At 38.0% G+C, this 17,167-nt stretch overlaps 1 protein-coding gene across 1 annotated transcript in view; it reads right to left on the reverse strand.

The window, feature by feature from the left end:
• Nucleotides 1–17,167, reverse strand: part of ITGA8 (integrin subunit alpha 8) — a 248,220-nt gene that overhangs the window by 102,432 nt on the left and 128,621 nt on the right. The window contains exons 12-13 of the mRNA XM_066385213.1: nt 16,111–16,316; nt 14,495–14,686 (exon numbers count right to left, since the gene is read on the reverse strand). Of these exons, the coding sequence (XP_066241310.1) occupies nt 14,495–14,686; nt 16,111–16,316 (398 nt within the window). The remainder of the gene's footprint in view (nt 1–14,494; nt 14,687–16,110; nt 16,317–17,167) is intronic.

Genomic DNA, 17,167 nt, shown 5'->3' on the forward strand with positions numbered 1-17,167 from the left:
AGCCTATGGTAAAATTGGTTTTGCTATCCTTTTACTGTAGTTTCAAAAACCTATTGAGGACATGAAGTAAGGGCTTATTGAACAAATGTATAGAGACTTGCATGTGAAGCAAGAGAGAAAGGGAAGACATTTATGCAGTGGTTCCTTATACTGAGCACCCTCATCCAATACTTACCATGACCCAAGTCCTGTTCCAGCTGCCACATATGCAGCACTGAACACACAGACACACCCCCTGCCTTCAAGACACTTAGTCTGTCAGTGGACTCTTCTATGGAGCTTGTCAAAGATGTAGGCCAGCACCCACTGGATGAGAATCTTTGGGTGCCACCTACTTTCCTCGATCACTTACATCCCAGTGAGAATAAAGATATTAGATCCTTCCTTGAAGTCATATGAGGAAAGGAAATAAACAGTGTAAGTTTCCATAGCTGGTGTGGAGGAGCCCTCGGGACAGAAAGAAAAGGAAGCCAGGGATGAGAAAAGCTGAGCATCTCCCAAAGTGACCTTCACCTACTTCAGAATTGAACCTAAGGGCTGCTCTGTTGTTAGGGTTGGTAGTTTTTTAGAAAACCATCTATTACTAATGTCATCACAGGAAAATGTCAGTAAGTAAATACAAACTGATGGCAAATAGGAAGGACTGAGGAGAGTTTTGCTAAGTTATTCTGAAAATCTCTCCTGCCTCATCTCATAGGAAACTTCAGACATAAATTACCCTAGTCACTGCCTTGAGGCACAGGTCCAGGTATGGCACAAAGAGCCTGGACCGCAGCATTAGAAATTGTTTCAAATCTATCTACATCCTTTCAGCGGGTGGTATTAGGATAACATTTGACTGTAGAGTTCTTCACAGTTTTCACATCACCTTCCCAGAAATCCTGAGGGGTGGGAAAATGGTCTGATGGCCTTCTTATGGCTGGAGGAGATCAAGTTCGGAGATACCATAGATATACCACTTACATAGGTGCTGTTTCTATCATGCAGACTTCTGGTTCTTTTGGTCTAGCAGTTTGAACAGCAGTTGGCATTTAAATGTCCAGTGAACACAGAGCTAGGGTCAAGGGTTCTGATTGTCAAGAATAAGTGCACCACCTTGAATCAAAGTTTATTTTGAAGGGTATCATCTCTACTTACATTCCCATTCTCAGTCTGCACATGAATGAAATAGCTGACTAGACTTAAATAGAGTTGGAAGACAGTGGCCCCATGAAGAGAGAGGAGAGCAACATTTTCTATGCCAAGGTGTGTGGCTGTGAGGAAATCGGTTTATTCATTCATTCATTTATTCTCATTCATTCAACAAATATTTACTAGGTGAATTAGTGTTGGCCACTACTTTGGGCACCAGGGATCATGTAGTGAGCAAAACCAAAGCCAGTGCTTGCCACCCACTAATAAATTGCCCAGTCTAATGGGGCAAAAGAGGCATTTATCAAATGACCACAGAAATGTATCATTTCAATCTGAGATAAGAGTTTTTAGGGAAAGGACAACAGTCAAAGAAAGCTTCCTGAGGAAGTGACATTTGAACTGAGTTCCTGAATGGGAAGTGAACTCTGGGAAAATTTCCAGGGTGTGCAAAGACAGAAGGGAAGCTTCAAGTGAATCACACAAAAGTATGGCTTTTAAAATGTGTATTAATAAGTTAGAACAGGGATCGGGAACTTTTTTGGCTAAGAGAGCCATGAACGCCACATATTTTAAAATGTAATTCTGTAAGAGCCATACAACGACCCGTGTACGTTATTCATTATCCAATAAAAATTTGGTGTTGTCCCGGAGGACAGCTGTGATTGGCTCCAGCCACCTGCAACCATGAACATGAGCAGTAGGAAATGAATGGATTGTAATACATGAGAATGTTTTATATTTTTAATGTTATTATTTTTTTTATTAAAGATTTGTCTGCGAGCCAGATGCAGCCATCAAAAGAGCCACATCTGGCTCACGAGCCATAGGTTTCCAACCCCTGAGTTAGAATGACTAACAGAAAGATTATGCAGTGGGAAGTCAGAAATAATGTAGAGGTTCTAATACAGGAGAACTGACGCTAACTCCTCCACCCTACTGTCCTCTCCCCTCCTCCCATGGTGAGGCAGCAAGTGTTTGTTAACTGTATCTTTATAAGTGGGATCGAGTAAATGATACACTGCCATAGCTCCTGGTGCCTTGGGTTTCAGAGAATAAGCCAGCTTCCAAGATTGAGTGTTTGAAGGGTAGTGAGTTCAAACTTTAACTGACTTTCCATTTTCTGTCCCAACGTGTAAGAAGCTTGGAAATTGTCACTCTATCCTGACACATAAAAAGTTAAACACACTGTAAAATCAACAACTCTTTTATCCATAAAAGAAATGAGGTCACAGGACAAACTGCTGCTCCCCAAATGGAAGATACTAACAGGCAAATACAGAGAATCACAATTTATCAACTTCAATGGAGAGCAACAGTCTCCATGGAAACCAGTGCTAGGGTGGAGAATCTGGATCATAATTGGCGAATATTGCTACAGGCTCAGAGTGGACAACTTTGAGAGTTATAAATTCCAGGTGGATCAAGGTGCCAGGAGTGCCAGCACACTCTTGTGAGATTTATCTCCTAGATCTCACCAGGTTCTCACACTGAATATCAGAAAAATCCCTGGGTAGGTGGAGAGGAAAAAGAACTATTTTAAAATAATGCCAGGGTGCTGTTCTTTTTAACAAGGTCTGCCCTCAGGAGAAACTATTTAAGCAGAGCCTAGTTACCTGGAGAAGGGAAATACTGAACTCCAGATGCTCTAGCCATCCTGTGCAACCCAAGTTTAGTGCAGGAGTTCAAAGAAGCACATGTGAAGTTCATAGGTTCACCAAAGACTGAGACCTAATCATAGGATTCTGAAATACTTCCCTTTCCCCAGTACCTACAACTACATCTCTTAAGGCCATTTACAGCAGTTCCTTTTACTCAGGACATCATGCCTGGCTATCAAAAATATTATGCCTGACCAGGCGGTGGTGCAGTGGATAGAGCGTTGGACTGGGATGCCGTGGACCCAGGTTTGAGACCCCAAGGTTGCCAGCTTGAGCGTGAGCTCATCTGGTTTGAGCAAAAGCTCACCAGCTTGGACCTGAGGTCTCTGGCTCGAGCAAGGGGTTACTCGGTCTGCTGAAGGCCCACGGTCAAGGCACATATGAGAAAGCAATCAATGAACAACTAAGGTGTCGCAGTGCGCAACGAAAAACTAACGATTGATGCTTCTCATCTCTCCATTCCTGTCTGTCTGTCCCTGTCTATCCCTCTCTCTGACTCTCTCTCTGTCTCTGTAAAAAAAAAAAAAAATTAAAAAAATATATATTATAAGATATCCACATAAATAAACCTACACACAGACTTTATAATCTTCACAAAAGTAACTGGCTTACAGATATGAATATAAAATGCAGGACCTAGAAGGTAATAGGAGAAAAGGTTATATCTTAGATGACCTTGAGTATGGAAATGAATTTTTAGCTACAACACCAAAGACATGATCCATAAAAAATAATTGATAAGCCCTGGCCAGTTGGCTCAGTGGTAGAGCGTCGGCCTGGCATGCGGGGGACCCAGGTTCGATTCCCGGCCAGGGCACACAGGGGAAGCACCCATCTGCTTCTCCACCCCTCCCCCTCTCCTTCCTCTCTGTCTCTCTCTTCCCCTCCTGCAGCCGAGGCTCAATTGGAGCAAAGATGGCCCGGGCGCTGGGGATGGCTCCTTGGCCTCTGCCCCAGGCGCTAGAGTGGCTCTGGTCACAACAGAGCGATGCCCCAGAGGGGCAGAGCATCGCCCCCTGGTGGGCAGAGCATTGCCACCTGGTGGGCGTGCCGGGTGGATCCCGGTTGGGCGCATGCGGGAGTCTGTCTGACTGTCTCTCCCCGTTTCTAGCTTCAGAAAAATACAAAATAATAATCATAATAATAATAATAATAATAATTGATAAGCTGGACAACATTAAAGTAAAAGAATTATACTCTGTGAATAGCAGTGTCAAGAGAATAGACAAGCCACAGACTGGGAGAAAATAATTGCAAAACACAGCTGAAAAGGGGTGTTATCCAAAATATACAAAAAACTCTTGAGGTTCTAGAATGAGAACACAACTCATTAAAAATGGGCCAAAAACTTTAACATACACTTCACCAAAGAATATCTACAGATAAGTACATGAAAAGATATTCCACATTTTAAGTGATCAGGAAAATGCAATTTAAAACAATGAGATAACACCACACACTGAATTTTTTTAAGTGAGAAGAGTAGAGATAGTGAGAGACTCCCGCATGCGCCTGACTGGGATCCATCCAGCTACCCCTGTCTGGGGCAGATGCTCAAATCAATTGAGGTAACCTCAGTGCCAGGCCAATGCTCGGACCAACTGAGTTATCCTTAGTGCCCAAGATTGACCAATTGAGCCCCTGGATGTGGGAGGGGAAGAAAAAAAGGGGAGAGAGAGGGAAAAAGAAGTAGATGGTCACTTCTTCTGTGTGCCCTGACCAGGAATTGAACTGAGGACATCCATACGCCTGTCCAACTCTCTATCCACTGAGCCAACTGGCCAGGGCCCGCACCTATTAGAGTGGCCCAAAATCCAATACAATGACAACACCAAATGCTGGTGAGGATGAGAAGCAACAGGAGCGCTCATTCATTTCTGGTGGGAATCAAATGATACAGCTATTTTGGAAGACAGTTTGATGGTTTCTTGCAAAAGGAAATATGATCTTCTTATACAACCCAGCAATCTCACTCCTTGGAATTAACTCTAAAGAATTGAAAATGTATGTATACACAAAAAACCTGCACATGGATGTTCATAGCAGCCTTATTCAAAATTGCCAAAACTTGGAAGGAACCAAGATATCCTTCAGTAGATAAATGGATCAATAAACTGTGATCCATCCAGACAATGGGATATTATTAAACACTAACAAGAACTAAGCTATCAAGCCAGGAAAAGACATGGGGAAACTTTAAATGCATATTACTAAGTGACAGAAGCCAGTTTGTAAAGGTATGTACTGGCCATGGCAGGTTTGCTCAGTGGTAGAACATTTATTTGGCCTGGCATGTGAATGTCACACATTCGATTCCCGGTCAGGGTATGCAGGAGAAGCAACCATCTGCTTCTCCATCCCTCCTCTTTCTCTCTCTCTTTTTCTTTCTTCCCCTCCTGCTGCCATGGCTCGATTGGTACGAGGTGGCTTCTGGTGCTGAAGATGGCTCTGTGGCCTCTGCCTCAGGTGCTGAAAAAATTGCTGAACAATGGAGCAAGGGCCCCAGATGAACAGAGCATCGCCCCCTAGTGGGCTTGCTGGGTGGATCTCTGTTAGGGCACATGTGGGAGTCTGCCTCCCCTCCTCTCACTTAAAAAAAAAAGGTACATACTGTATAACTTCCAAAAGGTAAAACTATGACACAATGAGGTCAGTGGTTATCAAGGTTTATGTGGAGAAAGGAATGAATAGGTGTAGCACACTCTGCATGATACCTATAATGGTGGCTACATGTCACCATACATTTGTCCAGACCTATATAATGTACAACACCAACAATGAACCCTAACGTAAGCTATAGACTTGGATGATGATGTGTCAATATAGGTTCATCAATTGTAATAAATGTCCCACTTGGGTAGGGGATGATGATAAAGGGGAGGCTTTGCAAATGTGGGGACTGGGCATATAAGGGAACTCTCTGTACTTTTTGTTTAATTTTGCTTTGAATCTGAAACTTCTCTAAAAAATAGTCTATGAAAAAAAACTTCAACTGACAGATGATATGTACCATATAAATGAGTAGCCATATGGCTGATTTATCTGGTGACTTATAGTTACTACTTACAAGTGGGATATTATTTGAATCAGTGACAGAATCTAAGATTAAGTATTTATTAAAGATTTAATCTTATCTGTGAAAGGTTTTACCTTAGAAGCTGTTCACGTGTGTGGAGGGAGGCAGTTCAGGTGTTTAAGGGAATTCTAACCTAATTTTTAAAGTCATTAATAACGAGCTTTGGATATAAGACATAATTTTTCAATATTGACTGCCTCTTCAAACTTGAGCCAGTAATCAAGCAGATGAAGCTTCTCACAGATCTTCACACCAGAATAAACAAAATATAAATATCTCTTTTAAAGACAGGATTCTCCAAACTTTGATGCATTTTCATTAATTTAAGGTTGGAATAAAAAGATCTTCATATTATGTTATTGGACTTGAAAATTACTGTTGTTAATTTTTGTTTTGTTCTTTCATAAACAAAGTTGTGAATATAGACAATAGTCATTCTCAACCTGTATCTGTGAATTTCTGAATTGAAATTTAAAAAATCACATATCCAGATTCCCCCTTGAATGCTATCACAAAAATAGAAGGTCAGTGTATTGGTGCAGGGCTGGTTAGGCACAGGAGGATATGTCATATTCATCTCAGCTGTGTATAAAGTGACTTTATAACTCATCACATAAAAGTCACTCTAGCTAGAAATCAACTGTGGTAGAGCTATTTATCCTATGGAATTTGGTAAATGTTACAGATGTGGGTTTTTGTTTTTCTGCAGATCGGCTTGTTAAACATTTATCAACATGTCTCTGATATGTTTAAAGATATGTTTAAATAAAGATATGTTTCGAGGTTGAAAGCACAGACAGTGGAATCTGTGGAGAAGTGTGCAGAATGGCTCCCAACTGTCTCCCTGAGGAATGGGAAGCTGGTTAGTTATCCACCAGATCTCATCCTCAGCAGGAGTTGCAGGCGGCCCTGTGGCTGTTTATCCCCAAACACCTTCACACTGCACTGGTGTTACTGCAGCACTCGCCTGGTCCATGTACCACTCTCACCTGGGATACTATAACAGCTTTTGACCTCAAGTTTCTTTTTCATTACAACTCATTCTACTTATTGCTAAAGACTGAGGTTCTTAGTGTCATTTCGAAATCTAAAACATATTTTCTTTTTCTGTTATTTTCCAAACAGAGTACCAACTAACCAACTACTTCACAAGCTATTCAACATCTTTTATTTCTTGTCCCAAATTTAACTTCCATTGACTCTCTTCATTTGTGCTTCCATCAATTTAGATGAAAACATTTCCTAAATAACCTTTTCTTATCTCTGAGTTTCTGCCATGCTGTGACTTTCTGGAAGGCCTTCTCTATATAACCACTTCATAACCAAACCTATATCTTAAGAATCTGCTTAACCATTACTTCCCCCATGAAGTTCTCTTTGAACATGTTAGCTAAAAGGATGTTTTCTTTTTAACTAATTCGTTATTTTTTAATCTTAAAACTTCTCTCCTTGTCTTGCATTACAGTTAACTGTCAGATACTTTATCACCATGATTGCATTGTTTCTTAAGGGCATGGATTATGTCACACTGAATCAACATGTCATTTATAACTAATATTGAATGATTGATACTAGTTATTATTCACAGTGCCAACAGCTTTATACATGTGATTAAACTTAATATCTATAACACCCCTTTAAAGGGGGAATTTTATTAGGCACTGATATACCCATTTTACCAAAGAGGACTGAGGCTTAAGAGGCTGAGTAAGGTTACACAGTCAGCCATTGTTACAGCTAGAATTTGAACTCATACCCATGAGGACAGGATCTTTGTTTAATTTAGTGCTGTGTCCTCAAAACCTAGAGAGTACCAGGTATATGAAAGGCACTCCACAAGTATTTGTTTAATAAATTAATAAATTGTATTTCCAAAGCACAATCTCTTCAACATTATATAATCAGTAAATATTCTATTATCCTTATCATCTTTAAAAATAAAGACTATTAAAAAGAGAAACTTCTAAGATAGAAACAAGTTTTTAGGAAGCCAGTAGTAAAATACCTAAAACAAATATTTCACCATTATTAAAAAAAAAATGAAAACTGTTAGTGATTGTTCTCAACATTAGCTAAATAGTTCTAAAGTTGCCCTAATACCTGTTATTGGCAACTAAAATACAAAAACACTGACTTACAAAACATAAGTTGAATAATAAAAATGTAATTCATCGATTTCAAGTAATATTGATGTCTTGAAATATAGCTATAATAGAAGGGAAAATGGAAATCTGTAGAATTCAGTTTATTACAAGTCTTATCTTGACAACCTGGCAGCTGTGAGAATACCCATATCCAGATCCTGGTTTTCTAAATACCATTCTTCAATCAATAAATAAATAAAATAAAAAAGGAACTACAGCTCTTTGAAGAATGGTTGATTCCAGTGCTGGGTGGGGAAAATACAAGATGAGCCTGAAAGATCTTGTCATGTCAGAGAGGAAATGCTCATAAGAGTATAGAAATGTTAAAGAACACAGGAACCAACTGAAAGGAATTCCCACTGGCCAGATATAAAACAATTTAAACAACAATGTAAAGAAATATAATAATGGATTATATAGCTCATAAAATAAATATCCATGATGCTATACAGATATAACAAGTTGAATAAATAAATAAATGAATAGAAGAGACATACTTTTCTTATGTTAGAATTGCAATTAATAAATGTAGAAGGAATAATGGAAATAAAAAATTGAATTAGGTAGTCACAATTGTTGCAGGGGAGACTCAACAATGAATGCTAAAATTAGTGGGCAAAGGTATAACAAGAAGAAACAGGATGTTTGCATAGTGTTATTATGTCTCTCTAGAGCAGGGGTCCCCAAAATTTTTCACAGGGGGCCAGTTCACTGTCCCTCAGACCGTTGGAGGGCCAGACTATAAAAAAAAAACTATGAACAAATCCCTATGCACACTGCACATATCTTATTTTAAAGTAAAAAAACAAAATGGGAATAAATACAATATTTAAAATAAAGAACAAGTAAATTTAAATCAACTGACCAGTATTTCAATGGGAACTATGCTCCTCTCACTGACCACCAATAAAAGAGGTGCCCCTTCTGGAAGTGTGGTGGGGGCTGGATAAATGGCCTCAGGGGGCCGCATGCGACCCGTGGGTCGTAGTTTGAGGACCCCTACTCTAGAGATATTTCTTATTACATAGGGAAAAACAGTAGCTTTACAGTGGGGAAACCTCACCAATATCGAAGTGTAGAAAGACAGTAGACATCATGGGCTTCTCTGTAGCTCTGATGCACTAAGAAGGCACAGAGCATCAGTTGTGCATTATTCTTGCCAAAAATACATAACCCCAATATAATCATCAGCAAACATCAGACAAATTGAAATTAAGGGATGTGCTTCAAAATGTCTAGCTATTATGTATCCTGATTTATTGATGTCACCCCATTAAAAAATAAAATTATATAATAAAAAATGTCTAGCTATCCTCTTCAAAAGTGTCAAAGTCACAACAACAAAGAAAGGTCAAGGGACTGTCACAGATTGGAGGAGAAAAAGAAGACATGACAAGCAAATGCAATGTGAAGTCCTGGATTGGATTCTGGTCTAGAAAAAGAACACTATGGGGACAGATGGTGAAACTCTATTAGCACTTATAATAGGCCTACAGATTATACTAGGTTATATAATATGTTAAAATTAGGGAAGCTGGGAGAAGGGTTTATGGGACTTCTGTCAGTATAAAATCTTCTAGAAAAAGTTAAGAAAAAATATTTCATTAAATATTTCCCCCACCCCAAAGATAGAGCCTTAACAACGTGCCCAATATTACAGAGAAATCTGGGGAGGCAGTAGGTTTAAATCTTGGATTACAGAATCAAAATTTAGAGTTTAAAAGACCCATGAAAATGTATACCATACATCACATCATTTTCAAATGAAAAAAAGTAAGATTACAGGTTGTGATATAAAAGTCACATTGTCTTGGGGAAACTGCTTCTAGAACCTGTCTTTTACCTCTTCTTTCATTTTCAGTTTTCTTATGACACTGCTGGAGTCAAGTCCAAGAGCTCTTTCAGTTGACTTAATTCATTCAATTTGATCTAAATTCATAAGGTCTTTTTTTTTTTACAAGAAATATAATATTCTAATTTCTAATGTATTCATAATGAAATGATGAAAATTCTGCTCAAGAAGAACATAATGTTTTGTTTCTCATAAAAATTGGAGTAGCAGTTTGAGAAATAAAAATAAACTTTGACTATAAGATTTGAACTTAGTTCAATTAAACTTCCTATCAATTTGAGGAGCTCAAGGTGCATGACTCTCTTTGGTTAAAGCAACCCTTTAACTTCTTCTCATGTACAATTTGTTTCTTGCTGGGTTGTCTGTGTACACCCACTCACACACACACAGGCACACACACAGCACTTATTAAAAGAGAAAAAGGGTCGCTTTATTATATTTGGTATAACTGTCTGAGATGGCTTCATGCTATCATTGACTATTAGGAGCCTGAGCAAGCCAATGATAGTCTTGGCATTCAGCCCATGTTTTCCTCTGGTTTTTACTGCCTGAATGATTTCTGCTCCTCAACAAAACTAGCACTTACCCTCCCCCACCTTCCAACCTCTGGACTATGCATTTAGCAGATCGCTTTGTTATACAGTAATGTTTAACAGAGTTAGACTGAATCATTGAATTTTAGGGATTCCTAACTATCATAGCCATTTCTTCTCCAAAATGTTTTCAATTAATGTGTACAAGATACTCCCCTGGTCAACTATAGTTTTCCAATGAGTATCAGTGTAGAGACTCAAACCCATCTATTTTTTGACTAAGAAAAAGACTTTTGGTGCCAGCAATGGAAATACTAATGACTCTTATTTATTTATGCATACTGATGACAATATTTATTGTAAGATCTCTAAAATATACTGAGTAATTAAATTAGATGTTAGGAAAATGTTTCCAAATATTGTTTCTCTAATAGAATCTATTTCTACAAGCAAATCTCCCATGTCTGTCCATTGTACCATACTTTATTAAGGAGCCTGGATGAACATTCCAGAGTCATTTCTAACATTCCCTCTTCCTCCTCCCCCCTCCCCCCCAGTTCTTTAACTTCCATCTCTACCAGTCATTTCCAAATTTGTCTATTTTCAATTTGCATTATTTTTGTCAGCCCCTTCCTTTCAATTGCCATTGTCATAATCCTAATCTGGGCCTAATTTATATGAAATTAAATAGCCTTAAATGGCGAAGGGGCTGAGAGGAAAGAGCATTTTCCATTCCTGGTACCCAGTAAATCACAGTAGTGAGAAATGGGAGAGGTCCCTTACACCTCATCTCCCACCTCAGATGGCGGAGTGGTGGAATTACATCGTAACTGGGCAGCAGCACATGGTATTAGGGGAAACGTCTAGGGAGAGTCCAGCTCCAAGACTATTGTGAGTGGTTGTCAGCCCAGCAAGGTCACCACAGCTATGTTCTTACTCTCACAGTCCTGTGTTTCTGGGGCAGGGAAGTAAATGTTATACTATAAATTAAGCAGGGCTACAGTAAAAATGGAATAAGCAAAATAAAATAATACTCATTAGTATGCTTAAGAAAGAGAATACCTCCAAAATATAGTCTTCTTTTAAAACTTGACTGCAGAGCTGCCATTTATTAAACTATGTCCTATATAATCTCATTTTGACACAACTCTGTCATTTCATTATATAATCAATCTAATTTCATCTTTATACCAACACATTATTATCTTATTTTATAGATAAGGAAATTAGACTTCAAGAGGTTAAGAAATGGTCTAACTCATATACCTACCCATGTCATCATCTTCAGCACAATAGAAGGCAGGTTTTCAAAATCTTAGGTGGCCTAACATGTCTGTGAATTTAAGTAGCTTTGATACTGTTGATGTTCATCAGTTTGATATCCTCTCCTATTGTAAACCATTTCACAATATTCTGTAAAACACTTTTCCTAACCTAGACAGTGCAAGCTCATATTCATCCCAGTGAAGTAGGTATTATTAGCCCCGAATACCAGAAAAAAAAACAGAAGCTTAAAGAAATCAAATAACTTGTCATTGCCACAGAGCTCATCAGTGAGGGGTGGGGATCAGGACCCAGGCAGTCTGACTTCCCTTTCCTTGCACACAGCCACTCTGCTAAATAAGATTAAGTCTAAATCTAGAAGTCACTGCAAGATTAAGGTTTTCTTCCTTTGCGGAAATGAAAGATTGAGAGCTAAATGAAATTCATTTATAGAAAAATGAGGGAAGTTACATGTCTAATTTCTGAGTTATGTCTGCAAATTTAAAATATGCTATGTTAGTTAACAGAATCTAGCTGCCTGCCTAGGAGATAGTTTTCCTTTCAATAGGTCCCTGGGGACTTGGTGGCAACATATAAGGGCATTCTTGAGTGGCATTTTTTTTTTTTTTTTGCAAGAAGATAGGGATCAGAGAAAATGTTATAAGATCAGAAATCACAAGACACCTATATTCCCACTCAAGAGGCAGGATTGGGACCAGAACCTGGGCTACTAAAGATGAACTCTGAAGGTGTCAAGACTATCTTGAGGGTTAAAAATTCAACTTAGTGGCATTAATTCCTGGCTTAGTGAAGAAGATTTACTTGACAGAGATGGATTTCAATGCGTTAATATCATCAGTCACTAAAAATGGAATCAGCCTCAGTAGATAAAGGTATGGACTAGCAAATGGCTTTAAATGACCTTTTTTCTGATTAAGAGGGGATGAAAAAGACAAAATTATAGGTTTTCTCTGTTTCTCGTCCTACTGATTTTCCTCTCCTTTTTCCCTGAAGGAAATATTCTTTGAGAAAAATGTTGTTTTATATATCTCTCCTTCCTGGTTCTTTTTTAGGATACTTCAAAGGAAGTTGGTGGGCTGCCTATTTAACTGATACACCCTTTATTTCCTCTACTGTGTGTAAGGCACAGCATAGTGAAGAGCAAGATCTTTCTAAATTAACTGTCTAAAATTGCAATCTAGGAATTGAATTTCATTAATCACCCTTACGTGTTTTGGAAAGAAACCACATAGAAGATCTCATTTTTGGCTTATTTAAAATACAGCCTGACCAGGTGGTGGTGCAGTGGATAGAGAACCAGACTGGGATGCAGAGGACTCACGTTTAAAACTCTGAGGTTGCCAGCTTGAGTGCAGGCTCATCTGGCTTGAGCACAGGGTCGCTGGCTTGAGCGTGAGATCATAAACATGACCCCCTAGTAGCTGACTTGAGCCCAAAGGTCACTGGCTTGAAGCCCAAGGTCACTGGTTTGAGCCCAAGGTTGTTGGCTTGAGCAGGGGGTCACTCAGTCTGCTGTGTCCCCCCATCAAGGCACATATGAGAAAGCAATCAATGAACAACTAAGGAGCCACAACTAAGAATTGATGCTCCTCATCTCTCTCCCTTCCTGTCTGTTCCTATCTGTCCATCTCTCTGTCCCTGTCACAAATAAATAAATAAATAACAGTTATGTTCTCCCCCCAATAACAAAAACTAACTATCATTGATTAGACTAGTATAGTATAGTATAACTTATAAAATAAATTTAACTAGACACTGTTGAAATTGCTGCAGGTAGGATGCATTCACATACAAATTTGTACACATTGTGGTATGAATTTATTTTAAACCCACTATAATGTCTATGCTAGTACCATGGAATATTATTGGCAAATTTATAAGAACATGTTTTGCCTGATCCCAAAGGGGAAAAAAAATCTGAAGGATTGAAATTAGTCATATATATTTAGGCAGTCAGTTGATTAGAAAGCTGCTTCAAACCAGAAAAAGCTCTACATATGGAAAATACTCAATTAGGGAGGGGATTGATAGTGGAAAGAGACAAGGTTTTAATAAACAGTTAAAGCTGTCAGTTAACTATTAATGATTTCTATTTATTGAAACCATCTTAACATAACCAACATAAAAGTGAAAATTGAATCATAAAGCCAAGAAGTCTAATGTTCTCTGCTAAAAACTCTGATTACTGAAAAACATTAAGATCAATCCCTATTTTCATACGTCATGTGCAAAACATGGATGATGATTCTTTGCTTTAGGAATTCCTATAAGTCCTCGGTATGAATTAGATAATCAAATATAGTTTATGATTTCTATTATGAACTAGTTCTTTTTGCTTTACTTTAAAATGTTCTATCTTTGGAAAACCCAAAATATGACTGGAAAATATTTATGCTCTAAAAGAGTAAACTTTATGACAAAAATGTTAAGGTTCATAAGTTAATCAATTGGAAACTGTGGGATCAAAGGGAATTATGAGGTTAAAATGTATTGCCCTAGAAAGGTGTCAGATGCGAACTGTCTTTGTCAATTTAGACCAAATTACTGAGGGGTTTCAAACAAAACTTTTGTTGTCAGATTGGCAAGTTTTATATCCTATGCAGTTTTCAAAAAATCATCTTGCTTTTTTTGACAGGAAAGAGAGTGTTTGCTTTGTCTGCCTTTGAATTCTTGTGAAAATCACTCTGGAATCCTACAAAGAACCTGTGTGTGGGTGAGCTTGGGAAAGAGCTGCTTACACATGATGCATTTCCCAGAGAATGGGCTCTTTGTAGGAGGTGGACTCTCTTGAGGGAAAAGAAAGAAAACATTACCTGGGTAATCGTTCCTGTCTATGTCTGAGTCTCCTCTTAAGGTGAAGCCGAAGCCAGAAGGGATAGCCTGCGATGCCCACACTCCTTGCAAAATTTGGGAAGCCCTGGCGTTTAAGCCATGTTTGTTCCCATTGTAAATGAACACTTTGCCTCTTTGATCCTGGCCTGCAAAGGGTGCGCTGATGGCAACATCTACAAACAGAGACACGTGAACATATTTTTTAAATAAAGAAAAGTGTTTTGTAATAGAATGAAATACAATCAAAGAACAGTAGCATGCAGTCCAAAGGGCTTATTAAAATTTCCGTTAAAATTTGTAGTACTGCAGAAAGAGTAAATTGTTATCTTTTATCCATTTAACATAAAAGGTATAATATCAAACTCTTAATGCCAATACCTGCCAAAGGTACTAATGAATGGCTACTTTTGTTGGAGCAAATTTCTATTCATTCACTCCTTGAACTTGTCAGAAACCCATAATATGTTGGTTCTGAATTTTAAGGCTCTGAAAATGTATGCAAGATTTTGTGAGATTGCGTATTATTTTTTGTGAGAAGAGGGTACTTATAAAACATTCATAAATTCATAACTTAAAGAACTACAATTCTAAACTAAGAATTTAACTTTTATTGCAAGCATTGAAGTAGCCTTTCTGCTGAAGTTTACAGACCAATTAAAATTCAGTATCACCTACAGTGAGTCCGGAAAGTCATGTGCACTTTTGATCGGTCACAGGAAAGCAACAAAAGATGATAGAAATGTGAAATCTGCACCAAATAAAAGAAAAACTCTCCCAGTTTCATACCTATTCAGGGCAGTTCGATGTAGGCTCATGCACAGACTTTTTAGGGCTCCTTAGGTAGCTATCCCGTTTAGCCTCTACAGACTCGTCACTGACTGATGGCCTACCAGAACGGGGTTTCTCCACCAAACTGCCGGTTTCCTTCAACTGCTTATCCCACCGAGTAATGTTATTACTATGTGGTGGCGCTTCGTTATAAATGTGCCGATATTCATGTTGCACTTTGGTCACAGATTCGAATTTATGAAGCCACAGAACACACTGAACCCTCTGTACCGTCCACATCTCGACTGCATGGCCGTAGGCTGCTCCGCTGTATACACAGTGTTACGTCATCATCTGCGCATGCGCACATGCTGCCACATCAACCTACAGAAACTGGATTTCACATTTGTTGCTTTCCTGTGACTGGTCAAAAGTGCACAACTTTACAAACACACTGTATATATAACCCATATAGGTTAATCAGGCTATATATACTTGCTAATATTTGAACACATGTTTATTTATCTTGACCTGGTACATATAGAAGATTCTCTAGTTCTCTCTTTGACTCACTAAATCTAAATATTACTTTAAAAAATTACTACCTTTATTTAGAGTTGTTATATGACATCTTAAATCAACATGAAAAGATTTCCATGTAACACCTATGTTAATCAAAACATAAATTTTAAATTGCCTTGAGATTTTTGATAGTTTATTAAAAAACCAACTGTATAACACATACCACAGTGAATACTTCAAAATTTCCATGCAACAGTAACACTGAATTATGACACAAACACAATTTCCACACACTGGTGTAAATTACCATTGTATCCATCTTGATTCAGGTCTCCTAAGTGTACCACAGCACTACCAAATCTTCCAAAAGCCTCCATGCCTGCGAACACCTGCGGGTCTTCAAAGATGAGAGCACTCACTTGCATGTACAGGTAAACTTGACCCACTTCTCTAGGGCTGCTCTCAAATTCACGTTCCATAAAGAGAGGGGCCCCAATCAATATGTCATCCATTCTGTAGGGAACAGAGGAAGGTCAGCACACTGGCAGACATAAGATCTTTTCTGATACATTTTAATCAACCAAGTTAGTACATTTCCACTGGTATTTTTCCTTTTGCAGGGGACATTTTACAATCTTCATTTTTTTCATTGTTTTGTTATGTCTCTGGAATAGAATGTTGCAAGAATATAATAGCTGTTAAATGATCACATTGAACTTTTTAGCCATGTTATAAGTAACTACTTTAAGAAAATCACAGGTATTTCACCTTTTCAGCTTTGAGTGCATTTCCAGAAACTGTAGATATACAAATAAAACATATCTAGAAGACCTAAATAGATTTTTCTAAAAGTAGATTACAGGTTTCCAGATAAAATTTTCATCCCAAAAGAGAATTTATAGTTATTTTTTGTAAGTGTAGATATTATACCATGAAACTAATAGATAATTTTTAAGGTTGAAAAAATTCTAGAAACAGATACCTAAACAAATTATTTAGAGATAAAGACATAACAACCAAGATAATAAAAACCAAAAATAGTTAAAGACATTTCCCTCACAGAGCTAGATGGCAAAAAGAGGAATAGAACAGAGCCTTCTAAGCTATTTTGGGTTTTAAAAACATATACATGCATTATTTTTATTTAAAACATTTTAAGATAAGTCACATCAACCAAAGTTTGTAATTTGATCTGTACTAATGACCTCTACTAAAATTTGTCTGAAGACACCCCTATTCTAGGAAATGTACTAATGTGAAGAATGACTTCAGATGGAAATACAAATCTGCATTTGGCTTTTATATCTCTGTAGATTAGGTAATATGTAAAAGTTTGCCAAGTAAAGTAATTACTAAAATATTAT

The sequence above is a fragment of the Saccopteryx leptura genome, chromosome 5 (genome assembly GCF_036850995.1).
Source record: "Saccopteryx leptura isolate mSacLep1 chromosome 5, mSacLep1_pri_phased_curated, whole genome shotgun sequence".
Lineage (NCBI taxonomy): Eukaryota > Metazoa > Chordata > Mammalia > Chiroptera > Emballonuridae > Saccopteryx > Saccopteryx leptura.